Raw genomic sequence first — 16,428 nt, 5'->3', positions numbered from 1 at the left:
ATTTCACAGAGACTTGCAATGATCCCGTTATTCCAACATTTTATAATAAGCTATCTGAAACAATTTAAGTCTAATGATGATAACAATTTGTGCGATGTAGTAATTTGCAGCATCTAACGAGGCTAAAAAAATATAACCGGGCGCTTCAAAGATAGCGCCTGGCGCCAACACTTATGTTGACTTAACCGAAATTAGAGAGCAATGTCCCATAAGGATATTATCAAAGGTGACTTTAATTTGGACAACAGAGACGTGTTTGTAAGCAGATTAATAAGAGCGGCGGCAGAGATCACTTGATCCTTAAATTAATAAAGGGATTAACAAACTGTGCACCGATTGACCGATAGTGTCCAAATATACAGGCATCTCAACCCTTGGAATGTTGATCGAAATATACGTTAATAAGTGATTATAAGCAGGCGCATTGACGGCCTGCAACCGGCGCCGGCGCAGCTCTATAAAGTTCATCGTCAGTTCGCAGCAGACAGCGCGCGCGAACGCACTCACACTCGAGCTAATTTAGAATCATCTCCGCGCACGACCCAGTGCTACGCTAAAACGAACAAAGGGTGCTTCCTAGTTTAAATTAGAATTAAAAGGGCGGCATGGCGATATCCAGCCCGGTAAGTACTTTTTTTTATTTTATCCGAGATGAGATTATAATAACACGAACGTGTCGCACTTGATTATCATTTTAAATGAGATGCTATAATAAAATGTCACAGGTACAAGATAGTCTTCCATAGGCATCGTTTAATTAACTACATTCCATGTTCCATGATAGGGATTTTATTTACACTTCCTAAGAACTTCGCATTAACGCGGTCTATTTTTGAGTTATATTAATCTTCTCAGCATTAAAATTCTAAACTATTCAAATATTGAATTGACTCGCAATAAAATATTTCCGAATCAAATTGGAATTTGGTTCAAAATTATCCAAAATGCAAATTATCAGCGTTAGTTAAAGCTTTCTTCGTATTATTATGTAAGAAATATAGGAACCACAATGGATTAAAAATATACTTACAATAAACATACTTAAATGAAAAAAAAAAACACCATCAGATGCCAGTAAAACGCGTGCCTGCATTCAATAAAAAAGCTTTTTGCTATGTATTGTCAGGCTTAAAATTTTAAAGAAAATTGATACATTATTAATTGTGTATCATAAAAATAGGTAACTGATTGTTTTGTTAATTAATCAGTATAATATGACATTCGGGTCAATGGAATTAAGTCATACATTATTAGAGCAAAGACTCGCTTATCAATTTAATTACTAGAAAACAACTAACTAGGCGTGCTTATAATATCATTAAAATTAATATGAGAACTTTATGTTTGGGCCGCGTAAGTTGGTTCCCACCAAACGCTTGTGACATTATTGTCCAGTAGCCATCAATACGAAAGTTTATTGCCCTAAGGTGTTGCATTAACGCGTGCTTTTCGCACCTTCTCGGGCACGTTTTGCGCACGCGCATATTTAACGAGCACTTAGTTTGTTTTGTGACCACGATAATTGGACCAAATATGGTATTTCGTAGCTTTGGGATTTATGGGAGCGAGGTGCTTGTTAGTGAACAGTTTGGCAATAAACAGATAATAGTGTCCGCGCTATTTGTTTTTGTTTAGATAAACTTTTGTGTCAATAAGGAAAATCCAATAGCGTTGTAGAATATCTAACAAATACTACAATTAAAGATAAATTAACGCACTTATTTATTTTGACGGTTATCGAAGTGTAATTTTGCTCAAACGAGAGATGCACAGGGGCCCGATTCTCCTAAGTTAATAATGTCAAAATTTAATAGAAATCGAATCGCAATATGATCGCAATAGCAGTTTTAACCATATCGGGCATTCTGCTACTAATATAAGACCAATCGTATTCCAACGACATTCGATTGGTTTGCGATTGGTCTGACATTTTGGTGATTTTGGTCTATACGGTAGTTTGCTCTACAATCATATTGCAATCGTAAATCATTTGCTGACAAAATGATTCATCGTTAAATGACAGAAATTTATTATTTTTTTTTTCATGGAAATATACGTTTTATCCTTTTCTGTCATTTAACATCATCCTTTAACCTCATCGGAGGATGATGTTAAATGACAGAAATGGATAAAAACGTATATTTCCATGAAAAAATAGCGGAATGCCACATACGCTTCAATCGTAATTGAGTCGTGATTGAATCTCAGTCGAATGTGAATCGTATGTCGCTTAAGTAAAATTAGGAAAATCGGGTCCCAGATCTTATGGGTGGGCAGTACCTGTAAAAGTGCCTAACGATTAGACGAGCTATGTGAACTATGTTCGTTGTCTCTATGTCTAACTAACGGTTAATCAGTTTAGTTAAATATAGGACTATTTCTATATTTAGTCGAAGTGTGATGTGTTACAGTTACAAAGATCCGTCGCGTGCACTGTGTCACTTTTACGAACTAAAGTCAAACATAGAGACTATTAGAGTTTATTAAAGTGATCGCGACAATGTGACCTACTGAGATGAAAACTGCTACTTAATGTTTTTGAAGTCGCCGTATTAATTAAGTGATTTCTGGACTGGATTTGCTGAGACTCAATTCTGCTAAGTTTATAATGTGACAATTGGATAACAATTGAATCTCAATAGCAGTTTTAACCTTAGCGGGCATTCTGCTACTAATAAGACCGTTCGTATTACAATGACACTTCATTGGTTTTCATTTTCCTGCTATTTGGTCTATAGGGTACCTCGTATGCTCTACAATCATATTGCAATCGTAAATCATTTGCAGACAATTTGATAAAAGAATAAAAACGTTTATTTAAAAAGAAAAAATAGCGGAATGCCACAAAGTTCAATCGTAATTGAGTCGTGATTGGATATCAGTGGGATGTGAATCGTATGTCGCTTAAGTAGAATTATCAGAATCAAGCCCCTGGACAGGAGTAGGGCCAGCTAGAGAATGACAAAGCTTGTAACCATTGTAAGCTTTGTCCGTCTGCTTGGTGCATGACTCGCCTGGATCCCGGCCAAGGTCTGCTCACGCCAATTGAGCTCAGACTCCTTTCGCTTTGTGACATGTTCACTCTAAATATGAATACTAAACAATATGCCTAGGTAATAACTGCTTTACCACCTACATTATCTAATAATTTTTGATAGTTCGCAAAATGTTACCCGGATGTTTTTATATTTCAGAGAAGAATTTGGGCACGTATTGTTTTTGATAAGCTTTGTTAGTTGGCGTACGATTAATGGTTTGGCGTATACCAAAATTACTATTTGTAAAACATGCCTATACCTAATCTAGCTCGAATGTGATAGCCTATCCGAAGGAATGTCACATAGGTCGCTGTGCCCACCATAGATTTAAAATAGGTTGCGCCCTGGTGCACAAGAGTGCAAACTTGCTTTTTAACGGCGTCCTCAATTTTCATGACCGTGCAAGCGAAGGATTCTAAAATTGAAACACGAGCGTAACGAGTGTTTCAAAAATAAGAATTTTGAGCGACAGCGATGGAGTCAAAAGTGCACAAGGTGAAAAATCTTTGCACTAGAATGCAACACGTAACTTTTCATCCCCCCCATCGAGGAAATTACCAACTAAATGCAAAAAAGAAAATGGCGCGCGCACGCATATGAGTATCAAATTAAAAGCAAGTACTTACCTATTAAAGTTTATTTATTTAAAAAGTCAGTTTAAAAATGAAATGAGGTTAAAAATCGATCTAAACACAATAATAAAAAATACTTAATTTGTTGATTAAGATTACTTAATTTATTTTAGGCAGTAGTTTATTTTTTGTAATACTTATGTATTTGTTTAAAAAATCAAGATTGTCATAAATGAAGTATTGCACTCGATGATCTAAATTCAAATCACTTTGCGGCGTTTGCGAAATCGAAGATATCGAAGAGCCAAACTACACTTTCCGAGATGACGGTATGAAATTATGAAAGAATAACTTGCAGATGTAAAGGAGATGGCCAAATTTTCATAGTAAAAAAACCCAGAATCGACAGCAACGAAATGGGTACCAATGGGTTCGTTATGATAGACCTTTGATGGTGCCAAAAAGTCAAGCCTGAAATCCATGGGGTATAGGAGCTATATCATATTTTCACAAAAATAGGTTATGTTGAATTTCTGTTGATTTTAAAGATTATTTACATAAAGGACCATCAAAAACAAGGTATACTATAGTTCGGCCATTCAGAGAATGCGTTCCTGACACGTCGCGATTGAACTGACGACGTAACTACATTCATTGATTATTGATATAATAATGTTGTTTTAATGCTCCTCAATTGTTAAAACGGTAAACAACCAGCAAAAATATTTTTATCGTAACTGCAACGCCATTGCAAAGTTACGTCGTCAGTTCAATCGCGACGTGTCAGGAACGCATTCTCTGAATGGCCGAACTATAACATTATACATGCGAATAGTAATATCCCCATAGTTACAGAGTTTGCCTAGTAATGTAAAGGTCTTGAGTTTGACCCCCACCCATTGCACTATTCACATGAACCACTCCAGATACGATTGAGTACCGACCTTACCTACTTGAAGAGGTTTCCCTGTTATGTGTAAACTTCTGAACTGGCAAAGGTTGATAAAAAAGAATGAATGAAGAAAGAAAGAAATTTTTTTTTTTTAATTATTTTTAGATTTTTAGTCACTATTCGCATAACTGAAAAGTTCTTGTCAATGCGAATAATATGAGCCCAAACACGAGGTAGTTAATATTTACCATTGCCGAGTTCCTTTGACCTTCTCTCTTCTCCATGATCAGGTCAGCTCTAAACCTTCGCTCTTGTATAGTGCTAACAGACATACACATGAGTGTAAAGTTTTTACCCTATGCACAACTTCTTATGAACAGGAAACAGAAAAGTTAAGCTTTTTTATGTACTAAAATCTTAATAGAAAAAACCTTGTAAAAAGAGAACCCCATGGTTTTTAGATGATATGAAGTACTTTTTGTAATCTACAAATTATACTGAATCCAACCATATATACGAAGTTTCTGTCGACTCTGGGTTTTTTTTTGGCCATCTCCTTACGCAAATTCACTACACATTACACAGCCGTACCAGAAAGGGTACAGCTTTCAAAAATTTTGTTGTTTATTAACAACGCTTATTTTTTATCTGTGTAACTGTGGGCTCGGATGTTCCGAATAATCATCTATCTGACGCCTTGGAACGAAACCATAGCGCGATTTTAAACGCGCCAACGCCATCTATCGAGCGACGAGACAACATTTACATGTTTGTGTGTACAGAAACGACTAAATGAGAATCTGACTCGCCAGTGGATTTAGGTTCTAATATTACAGAGAGTTTTCGATGGAACACACATATATTCTTAGTCGAGGATGTAAGGGGACAAAACAACATCATTTTGCCCCAATTACCGACGACATGACCATGGTGCACCTTGCTGAAGAAGTGAGAAACGGACGAGACTCGGCGATGTCTGGCGGCGGTATTGCCACGACAAGAGGGTCATTGAATGCCATGCTCACACTGCACTTACCAAAGAGCATGTCCAGGGCTGCTAATGGTTCCAGTTTGGGGGATTTGCCCTTTCTTCCACTTTTTATTTTACCCTGTCGGCGTGATTCATATACAATTTCTACCAAATATCAGCATTCTACGGTTAGCAACGGTCACTGGGTTGACTATTGACGCACGGACGTGGACGGACAGACATACAGACTTAGCGAAACTATTAAGGGTCCTGCCTAGTTGACTACGGAACCGTAAAAAAACAGGGTGGTTTTGCATCAACTGTGCGAGATTTTATTTAATTTTACTCCCTTTAGAAATGCGTTAAGTTTTACGAGTTGATACGTCAATCCCATAAAAGCCTCCTCATACTAGAGGGAAGGAAAGTTCAGAACATAATATGTATAGTAATTAAAATACGCTGCAATTATGAGCAATAAACTGTTCAAACCGGCTTAGGGCCAACTTGTGTTAATTAACCATGGATAATAGCGATATATTTACCTACATATACACAAGACAAGACAAGTTCCTATAGTCAGATAGGAAGGTACGTAGGTGCTGTTCTCGTACTGTGATTTAGGCCATTCATGACCTATTTAAATCGTGAGACTTCTCAAGTTGACCGTAACATTATGTTTGTTCCTCTTGCAACTACTAGATTGATTTTGATGAAACTTGGTAGTAAATGTAGTAATATAGCTTATACATATATCAGAATAACATTAGTTCTTGTGCGTGAAGAACACGGGTGAAGCCGCGGGCGGAAGCTAGCCAAAACTAATAGATAATATGTTGAATAACAGCAGTAAACAGTTCCGACATAATCATAAAAAATTGTGCTGTAAGCTCATACCACTTAGCTACGCTTATAATTTTTATAGCATATGGCATCAATCAGCTAGGCACTTATTTGTAAGTATCATATCTCATAGATTTTATACGACTCTGTGTCAAAACTATTGAAGCAGTAATTAAATTCTTTGGAAATCTATAACTTTCACTAGCGGGTATGTACCTCCATCTAACAATTGGCCCACGTCTCATATCAATACATCAACTTCCAAACTGCACTAGACGACCGATGAAAAATGATTTTTTTATTAACTGGTTTCGACATCCACAGTTGCATTGACCTAATTGAAGATATATGGCCAAAATGATTGGAACCCCCATAACGAGTTGATAGTATTGAGTTAAAGGTCTCGAGTAATTGATCTTCCAATCGAGAACTCGTAACAGTTGTCCCTAATCTCTATGCCATACAACATGTTCATAAATCGAGTTTGAGTTACGAATGTAGGTAATCATCGATTGCTAAATTATAGATAGGACGCAATAATGTGCCCTTACTGAGTCAAGTTATGATGATAAACAATACTGTTTACTTGTGTTGTATAATGTTGAATGAATGTGCTGATTTATCTCTCTGTCATGCTGGACCTTAAACCTGACTAATATTCTTCCGTGGGAATAATTGCAATGATTAAGCGGGAAGACCATAGAGGTAGACATTTTCTTTTCGGTGTCGGTCACGATGCTTAGATATCTATTACTGATCACATTTTTTGAGTACCTACCTACGTAATCAATTTCAAATGTTTATAGCTTTGAATCAGCATACGATTTATGTGATATTTATTATGATTAGGCAGTTGAAGTCAACTTTCGCTCGACGTTACTGAAGCTCACATACGGTAGTAGGAGTTTAGTTAGGAATTCATTTCCGTCTATTCTTCTCTTAATTTAATAGCTTTGGAGTCTGAGAGCTCGTGCTAATTTATGAAAGTTCGTATCGTATCACTTATTAAGCGTGTTCTACTTCTTGTATTAAGTGACATCTATTTATTTTACTGATGCGTTGTGCGAGCCGTCTGTCTACTATGTTAATTATAGACAGCACGCACACTTATCTTTTTTAATGGGGAATTAATCAAATGCTTCTCCGTGTGGGCGGAGTAGAATAGGAGGAAGTGTCATTCTTAAAGATAAATCCATGTGCATTCAGTCGCCGTTTGAGTTGCAGTTGCATGAAAGTGTTCTAGGTTCTTGGTTAATCTTCCTACCAATCCTGCAGCATTAGATAGCGTTGGTAAGATATTTTATTAATTTATGGGTTGCTAATGTAAGTCAATATTATGTACATTTTCAAAATGCACGTAAGTAGACGTAAATACAAGCGGGTTATGTTAATTACTTCAAGTATACCTATCTTCTAGCGTGTTTCTGTTGATATTTGTTTCAATATAGTCTTAAGTAGGCGGTAAACCTTACCTAGGTATAGGTATCTATCCACTACAACTTTGTATTTTTTATGTATATTAATTTATTATTTAATTATATAGTAATAAAGATTAGATCCCTAACAGGTTGACTTATGGATATAAGTTAGAGCTGTTAAATATTTAAAGCACATTACGTTTCTACTACCTACCTAAGCAATAATTTAAATTACAAAAAGGTATAACCGATATTGAAATGACCGAAAATAGTACCTAATAAACAACTATAGTTACCTAGATTAGATATTAAAATACCTTAGATATTCAAAATTGAAATGCCGAATCTGCAAACGAGGTTAATATCCACATACATACGATTCCCCTAAATACTTGTGCAGTTTAAATACCAATGTGTATGCGTACGCATGCGAATAGTGCATAATTATCCCTGATTAGTGTTGAGTAAGTCCGGCCCGGGATGTCTGGGGCCCGATTCTCCTAAGTTAATAATGTCAAAATCGAATAGAAATCGAATCGCAATAGCAGTTTTAACCATATCGGGCATTCTGCTACTAATAAAAGACCAATCGTATTCGATTGACATTTGATTGGTGTGCGATTGATCTGCTATTTTGGTGATTTTGGTCTATACGGTAGTTTGCTGTACAATCATTTTGCAATCGTAAATCATTTGCAGACAAAATGATTCATTATTGAATGACAGAAAAGGATAAAAACGTTTATTTCAAAGAAAAAATAGCGGAATGCCACATACGCTTCAATCGTAATCGATTCAGGATTGGATCTCAATCGAATCGAGTCGAACGTGAATCGTATGTTGCTAAGTAGAATTAGGAGAATCGGGCCCCTGATCTCCTCCGACGAGTTGCAGGTCAGTGCCGGAACTTATTAGCGCCGAGTCCATTCACGACTTGAATACAACCATTCGTATTCTTACTATTCTTAGCACGTGCACTAACCTTCCTTTACTAAATAGAGCCATGTTTTGTTATTGTTTACGTAAATTGATGCTGAGTAAACGCACAGAGTCCGTAGTCCGCTAGGTAAGTGATAAAACATAAAAATCACGGATAAATAAAATTGCAAATTTTTGAGAAAAATGGACTACCGGCGGATGGTGCGCTATTTTTGATGTTGCTTTGTCTATAGGAAGACTTTCAGTTTGGATGTTGAAATAATTTTAGGACCCCTGGCCTAACCCATATCACGAAAATTCTTATATATCTAATACTTCGAAACCCAAGAACAGCTTTTGAGATGTCAACCAAAAACAAAAATAAAATAATGCTACCTCTTAGTGAGGTAACAGTTTAGCACTCGCCTCTTATGAACGCTAGAAAGTTTTACATATTTCACCTTTCCGAGGTACCCACCTACATAAGTAGTTTACAGACTAGAAAGCGATTGTGTGACGATTTTGGCTGAACTTCTAAAATATTCTAAATGAAAAAAAAATTGATATTTTCTGGTTTTTATGTTGGAAACGCTTCTTTTATAATTTGATGGGATACCTATTTGAGTAAGAAGAGTAAAGCACCCACGCAAGTAAATAGTTAGCAAAAAAAAACTAAAAACGAACACCTATCTTACAACATCTATCTAAGCATACTTACCTACATGTAAGAAAAAATCCAAGTATATTTAACTAAATAAACTAAACAGTCGCTGCGGTAGGCGAGATAGTGTGACGTCACCCTTCTAAGGGTCACATTATCGCGACCCCACGCTCAATTATTCACCAGTAAATCATATTTAACATGGTGAGAACGTTGTAACTTAGGGCCGCACTTATACCAATGTAATCGGTCTTAAAATACGGTACGATCGTGAAATAAATCAAGTCAGAAGAAACCCTAGGCCTATCACGCTATGGAGCATCAATAATTCGATGACTAAATACGATAAACCTACCTTCTTAGAAATCTTAGAACACTGAGATGGAATTCTGTAATCTCATCTTACATTCTTATGATTTTATTTACAGTAGACTATCAATCATCAACTACAGACTTAATTGAACCTAAAAAACATAGAATTATTGCGGTTCCGATAAAGAAAAAAACTACCATCTTTTACCTGAAGCATGATGAGCAAAATTATTTAATATGGAGTTTTATTATTTTCTGTCTGGTCTATAATAACCATTCCTCCCCACGTCAGATTAAGTCGGAAGGAACAAATTACACGCGGTCACATCGCGTGGCCTCAACAATAATCGTAGCGTATAATGCTACATCAAAGCCCTTCATTACAAAATAGATGAGCAAAGCTGAGCCTTCATGAATAAATTAAATAAAATGAACTTCATCCGGATACAGGATATGACCACATACCTCCTTTCTTAGGTATGTTGTTACAGATATGTGAATGTTTTACCTAGGTATAAAATAAGGAGATATCTTTATCTCATTGGTCGTACATTAAGGCCGCCAGTCGGTGCATTTGTACTGTCGGTGTAGCAATTTATGTGCTCTGATAATGTCATCTAATGCCATCGAGCGCCCTAATGATCTTGTTTAGATATATCAAATGTAGATTGTAGTACTCGATAGATCAATGATTCAGTACATATCGGGACTTATTTAGTCTCACGACTAGCCCTAGCAATATTGATAGACACGTCGTCGTGAACCTAATAAATAATGTCAATTACTTGTAGGACTGTGCCTAGGATAGTTTATGTGCAATGTTGTCTTGTTTAGTTGTGACATGACTAGCAATGCTAAGTCAATTTTCATTAACAATCGCAATCACAGATTCCTTTTACGTAATGGCACATGGGCATAGAGGCCTAGACGACAAAATAAATCATGGAGCTGTCTAATCGACACGATGTGTTGAATAAACCTCCATACGTAGTGAGCTCATCATAGCTCACGCAGTCACGACTTAGTTAAGCGAAGTTAGTATTCAGATTATTAAAGTTAGCTCTTTTCCCCAGAGACTGTGGTGGCTCGCCATGGCGCTACTGTTATGGGCCCCACACACACACTGCCGGGAGTTCACGTAAGTACGCTATTTCTTATGTAGAGTGTGTAGCTTAGTTACATTTCTATTTGAACCATTACAATGGCTCAATGCAACTCGCGTATTGAATGCAGGATTCAGTAACAATACAGAATTGCTTGAGTGAACTTAAAAGCTTAAAATCAGGCCTAGTTCCAAGATTGAATTTAGATTTGAGTAATAATAAGAGATCAGGGCCTATTAGTGTTTCAGAAATTTTCTTCAGCGATCAATTCAAAAAATAAATAAGATGGTTGAACTGTAGGCACAGAGTAGGTACCTAGGTGTTCAAAATGCAATATTATCAGCACCTGCTAAACTACAAAAGTCGTAAATATGAGCTTAACTAACGCGAAACTATTTATTGGGCAATAATCGACATTTTGTGTGCCTAAGCGTAGAGTTTTATGATTTAACGTCTATTACGCGGGACTGAGAGCACTGGGGCCCGATTCTCCTAATTTTACTTAAGCGACGTACGATTCACGTTCGACTCGGTTCGACTGAGATCCAATCCCGACTCGATTACGATTGAAGCGCATGTGGCATTCCGCTATTTTTTCTTTGAAATAAACGTTTTTATCCTTTTCTGTGATTCAATAATGAATCATTTTGTCTGCAAATGATTTACGATTGCAAAATGATTGTACAGCAAACTACCGTATAGACCAAAATCAATAAAATAGCAGACCAATCGCAAACCAATCGAATGTCATTGGAATACGATTGGTCTTATATTAGTAGCAGAATGCCCGATATGGTTAAAACTGCTATTGCGATTCAATTTCTATTCGATTTTGACATTATTAACTTAGGAGAATCGAGCCCCTGATCAAATAGCGGTCGCGGTAGACCATAAAATGGAGAGAACTGGGACTTTACAAGATACTAGTAGGAAGCTAGTGCCGAAAATGTATTTAATTAAGTTTTAGGGTGTCATCAAAGATTCTTATATACTTTATTACCTACTATGATAATTTTATGGCCCACTTAATCTGAAATGGGATCAACGACATTAAAAATATCAAAAAGAAAACTTTATGGTCATTTGCGTGCACATAAAACTCTTGTATGGTTGATGTGAATCAATGAGGTCGGTCATAAATCTTCAGACCATACTTATGAAATCTCTAACTGAAGTGCATGGTCAGATAGTGTATGAAAAGCTATAAATCTTCATTAAACGGTCCGCTAGGCAGAGACCATAACTGAAACCTTTTCTATTTCAGGTACCGATTGAAGTTCTATGAATAGAAACGAAGTAAATTGTAACTACATACCTATATTTATATAATTGTTGAGTGTACGAAGATTGATGTTTTAACGATGTTGTTTCATGGGAATTTGAACATGGAACATGGAACATGGAAATATTTATAATTATTTTTTTTTTTGTTTTTTGACAATCATAATTGACGCGAAAAGGTGAAAGGCTTACGTTTTGACATTAGAAAGTAAAAGTTAAATATTTTTTTATGGAATTTTCTCCGAAACCCGGAACCTGTGGTTATTGGAATAATTTACAAAACAATCAGGGGCCCGATTCTCCTAATTTTACTTAAGCAACATACGATTCACGTTCGATTCGGTTGATTGAGATCCAATTCCGACTCGATTACGATTGAAGCGTATGTGGCAGTCCGCTATTTTTTCTTTGAAATAAACGTTTTTATCCTTTTCTGTCATTCAATAATGAATCATTTTGTCTGCAAATGATTTACGATTGCGAAATGATTGTACAGCAAACTACCGTATAGACAAAAATCACCAAAATAGCAGACCAATCGCAAACCTGTCGAATGTCATTGGAATACGATTGGCCTTATATTAGTAGCAGAATGCCCGATAAGGTTAAAACTGCTATTGCGATGATATTGCGATTCAATTTCTATTCGATTTTGACAATATTAACTTAGGAGAATCGGGCCCCAGTTTTAATAGATAATAGATTTAGGCAGTAAGGTACGTTATGCTCTATATTCCTAACATTTTCTCATCTCATGGCGTGAAGTGCAAACTATTATAATCACGGCAGACTGCATACTGTATTGCCAGCTGGATTGCATTATTGTTCAGTGCAGTTTAGTAACTAGAACTTGAGCTATTAATAATGCACTGAGCCCAGTTCTGTTTTCTGCATTTCGTTGTATTTTAGGCGTACGGTTACTAAGTATCTTTAAATAGCTTCGTTAGATCTCAACATGAATTTTATGGCGTGTGACAACAGAAAATGTAATTTGAGGTGATTGATTCATTAATATCATAATGCAGTTTATTAATTTAATTAATTAGAACGAAGTTAATACGAAGGGAATACAATCCCGATCCCGCGAGATCTTTGGGCAATTCTTTCGAGTTGAATCGCGAAGCAATTGACGAGATCCCGAGTTCTCGATTACCTAATCCTGTGAGATCATTAATTAACGATCTCGAGTCGAGATTGCATTCTCTAATAATGATATCATAACCATCTTCTACATTATGTTGTAAATCCAAAGCCCGTGTGCACCTAGGGAGGGCTCATATCCTAGAATACATTGATTCCTTGCACAGACTGACACTCATAAGTGAGAGCTTTGTAAGAGGCCTGGGGCCCGATTCTCCTAAGTTAATAATGTCAAAATCGAATAGAAATCGAATCGCAATATGATCGTAATAGCAGTTTTAACCATATCGGGCATTCTGCTACTAATAAAAGACCAATCGTATTCGATTGACATTTGATTGGTGTGCGATTGGTCTGCTATTTTGGTGATTTTGGTCTATACGGTAGTTTGCTGTACAATCATTTTGCAATCGTTAATCATTTGCAGACAAAATTATTCATTATTGAATGACAGAAAAGGATAAAAACGTTTATTTCAAAGAAAAAATAGCGGAATGCCACGTATACGCTTCAATCGTAATCGAGTCGGGATGGGATATCAGTCGAATCGAGTCGAACGTGAATCGTATGACGCTTAAGTAAAATTAGGAGAATCGGGCCCCTGAGGGATACCAGTGTCTCAATAGGAAACTTCCTATATTTGTGTGGAAAAAACAGGCAAAGTACATAGACAAGTAGGTACACGTTACATTCAACATTTTTTTTATATTACCTACCCACATATAAGCAAGTGGAAGAAACTACAAAAACTTGTAAGTACTTGCCTACGTCCACTGACTGAACTACACGTACTGACAAATGTTATTTAATAATACTTGTAAATAACACAATATACACATACACAGGTACATACATAATGTGGGCAGGTGACAATAAGCACGTTAATTATATAAAGTTAAACAAGTAGGTATGTAGGTAGCAAAAAACGCCGAGTGCTTAACTTAGTTCAAAACCTCTAACGGCCAGTTTCTTCATCAAAAGTTAAAGTTAAAGTTATGGCTAAAGTAATGTCTAAAGTAAAAGTAACGGTTAAATTCAATTTTTCTATTAGTTTTGCTGTCACTTTAGCCTTGAAAAAAAGAATTTGACCGTTACTTTTACTTATAGCCATAACTTTAACTTTAACTTTTGATGAAGAAACTGGCCGTAAGTAGCTACTTGCGGTCGTTGCCCACTTCTTTACCTACCACGTACTAGTAGATAATACCTACTTGGGCCAAGTTCATCGAAAACATAAACGACGGTTTTCTTAAACCAACAGTTCTAGTTCGAATGATAGCGGGAAATCTATACATATAATAAATCTGTAAAAAAACTGTGTCTGTACATTGAATATATTAAAAAAATAATAATTGGGCGGGGTTTAGAAACAGTAATGGAGCACAAATCCAAAAAAAAAATTCTGTCTGTTTGTCTGTATGTCTGTATGTCTGTATGTCTGTTTGTTTGTACACGCTAATCTTCCGAACTACTGAACGGATTTCAATGATTTTTTCTTTGTTGTATCAGTATTAAACCTGGTCAACATATAGGCTATAATTTATCTTCGAAACTTGAAGACCTGATGCAGAACTCCAACAGACCAACAAAACTATAAGAGATACAAAAATGGTGCCATAGCAAAAATTGTTTCATGTGATGAGCATTTTCAGCTGAGATAATAAATTTTAAGATCTGGAACACCTGATGTGGAACCCCAAGAGCCCAGCTTCTCTGTACCATATACAGGTATGACGTTTTAGCAAAAGTTGTTCAATTTGATAAGCACTTTCTATTGACTTATACAAATTGAAGATCTAAAACACCTGATGTGGAACTCCAGGGGCCCAGCTAGACTATAGCATATGAAGATATGAAGTTTTAGCAAAAGTGGTTCTATCTGATAAGGACTCTCTATTGACATATAAACATTGAAGATCTGGAACACCTGATGTGGAACTTCAAGAGCAATACTACACTTGGAATGTATAGAAATGAATGTTATGAAATAGGTATGGTGAATCAAAAAAAGTAATTAGTCCGTCTTTTAGATAACCCTAAAATAATGGACACGTATTTTTCTTTTCTCTCTCACACAAACAAATAATAACGAAGATACAACAAAGCTTGAATTTCGTGTTAAGTCACTACTTAGTACAAATTTTACATACCTAGACGTGGCGTCACGAGCCCCCACTCTCCGACTTTGTTGCATTATATCTCATTATTATTTTGTATGTCTCTTCAGACCTCGGGACTACAGAGTTCCGAATTTTTGGGAGGCAAACGTGGGGCCGAAGCCAACACGCTGAAGCCCTTTTGAGACAACTTTAATGAAATGGTGACACAACACCGACGATTATCCCTTTATACACTATAGAAATGAACCCAAGGACAATCCCCGGTGGACGTCGTTAAAAAAAAAGACAATCCCCGGTTCTGTGCCAAACTATTGCTAACTATGGAGGAAAACTACTTGGGCTATTGTGATGGGATGTTAGTGGATGACAATGTATTAGGTACATGTAAAAATGGCAGGTGGAGACTCGCCACCTCACTTACTGGGCCCCCGGGAACCAGTCACTGAATAGCAACAAGAGGGCAACAGGGACATGAGCGGCTGAAGGGTGAGGATACCTCGTCGGACTTTAAACGCAGATTACGCACCTACCCTCCGAGCAGGGCTACTAATCCTGCTCTAGCGACTCCACTCTAGACGGCCAAGCCAAGCCAGAGGCGTGAGACCTACCCCCGTCATGGTTCACTCCGACCGGCCGGAGATGGGGGACATTATACTCTCCCTGGAGAACTCAGTATATATAGCCCCGCGGGGTCGCTACTCCCCGTCATCAGCCTCAGATGTCCTGCGGTGCCTATATCTCATTATTATTGTCGTTATTATCTCAAGAGCCTTTGTCCCAATTATGTTAGGGTCGACTTCCAGTCACGATGCAACTGAGTACCAGTGTTTTACAAGGAGCGACTGCCTATCTGACCTCCACAACCCGGTTACCCGCTCAAACCAACACCCCTTGGTAAGACTTACTGGCTTCTGACTACCCATAACGACTGCCAAGAATGTTCAATGACAGCCGGAACCTACAGTTTAACATCCCCTCCAAATAACGGTCATTGGTATCCAAAATATACGTAGAAAGTATATACGAACTTAGAAAAGTTGCATTGGCAGGCACTTGCCAGACCTGGAATCAAAGACGCACGCTCATACTTGAGAGATTGGTTTTCTACCCACAAAACCACCACGACTTCCACTAAATAACCACGACTTTGTCATCTATTTAAT

The 16,428-nt window shown here is 37.0% G+C and overlaps 1 protein-coding gene across 1 annotated transcript in view; it reads left to right on the top strand.

Moving 5' to 3' along the window:
• The first annotated feature begins 467 nt into the window (after positions 1–467).
• Positions 468–16,428, top strand: part of LOC124638735 (putative leucine-rich repeat-containing protein DDB_G0290503) — a 26,417-nt gene continuing 10,456 nt past the window's right edge. Inside the window, exons 1-2 of the mRNA XM_047175789.1 lie at positions 468–623; positions 10,695–10,759. Coding sequence (XP_047031745.1) covers positions 606–623; positions 10,695–10,759 — 83 coding nt within the window. The 5' untranslated portion in view covers positions 468–605. The remainder of the gene's footprint in view (positions 624–10,694; positions 10,760–16,428) is intronic.

Source organism: Helicoverpa zea, chromosome 18 (assembly GCF_022581195.2).
Source record: "Helicoverpa zea isolate HzStark_Cry1AcR chromosome 18, ilHelZeax1.1, whole genome shotgun sequence".
Lineage (NCBI taxonomy): Eukaryota > Metazoa > Arthropoda > Insecta > Lepidoptera > Noctuidae > Helicoverpa > Helicoverpa zea.
Note: the sequence above shows the minus strand (reverse complement) of the source record. Positions and strands in the feature narration are given on the sequence as shown.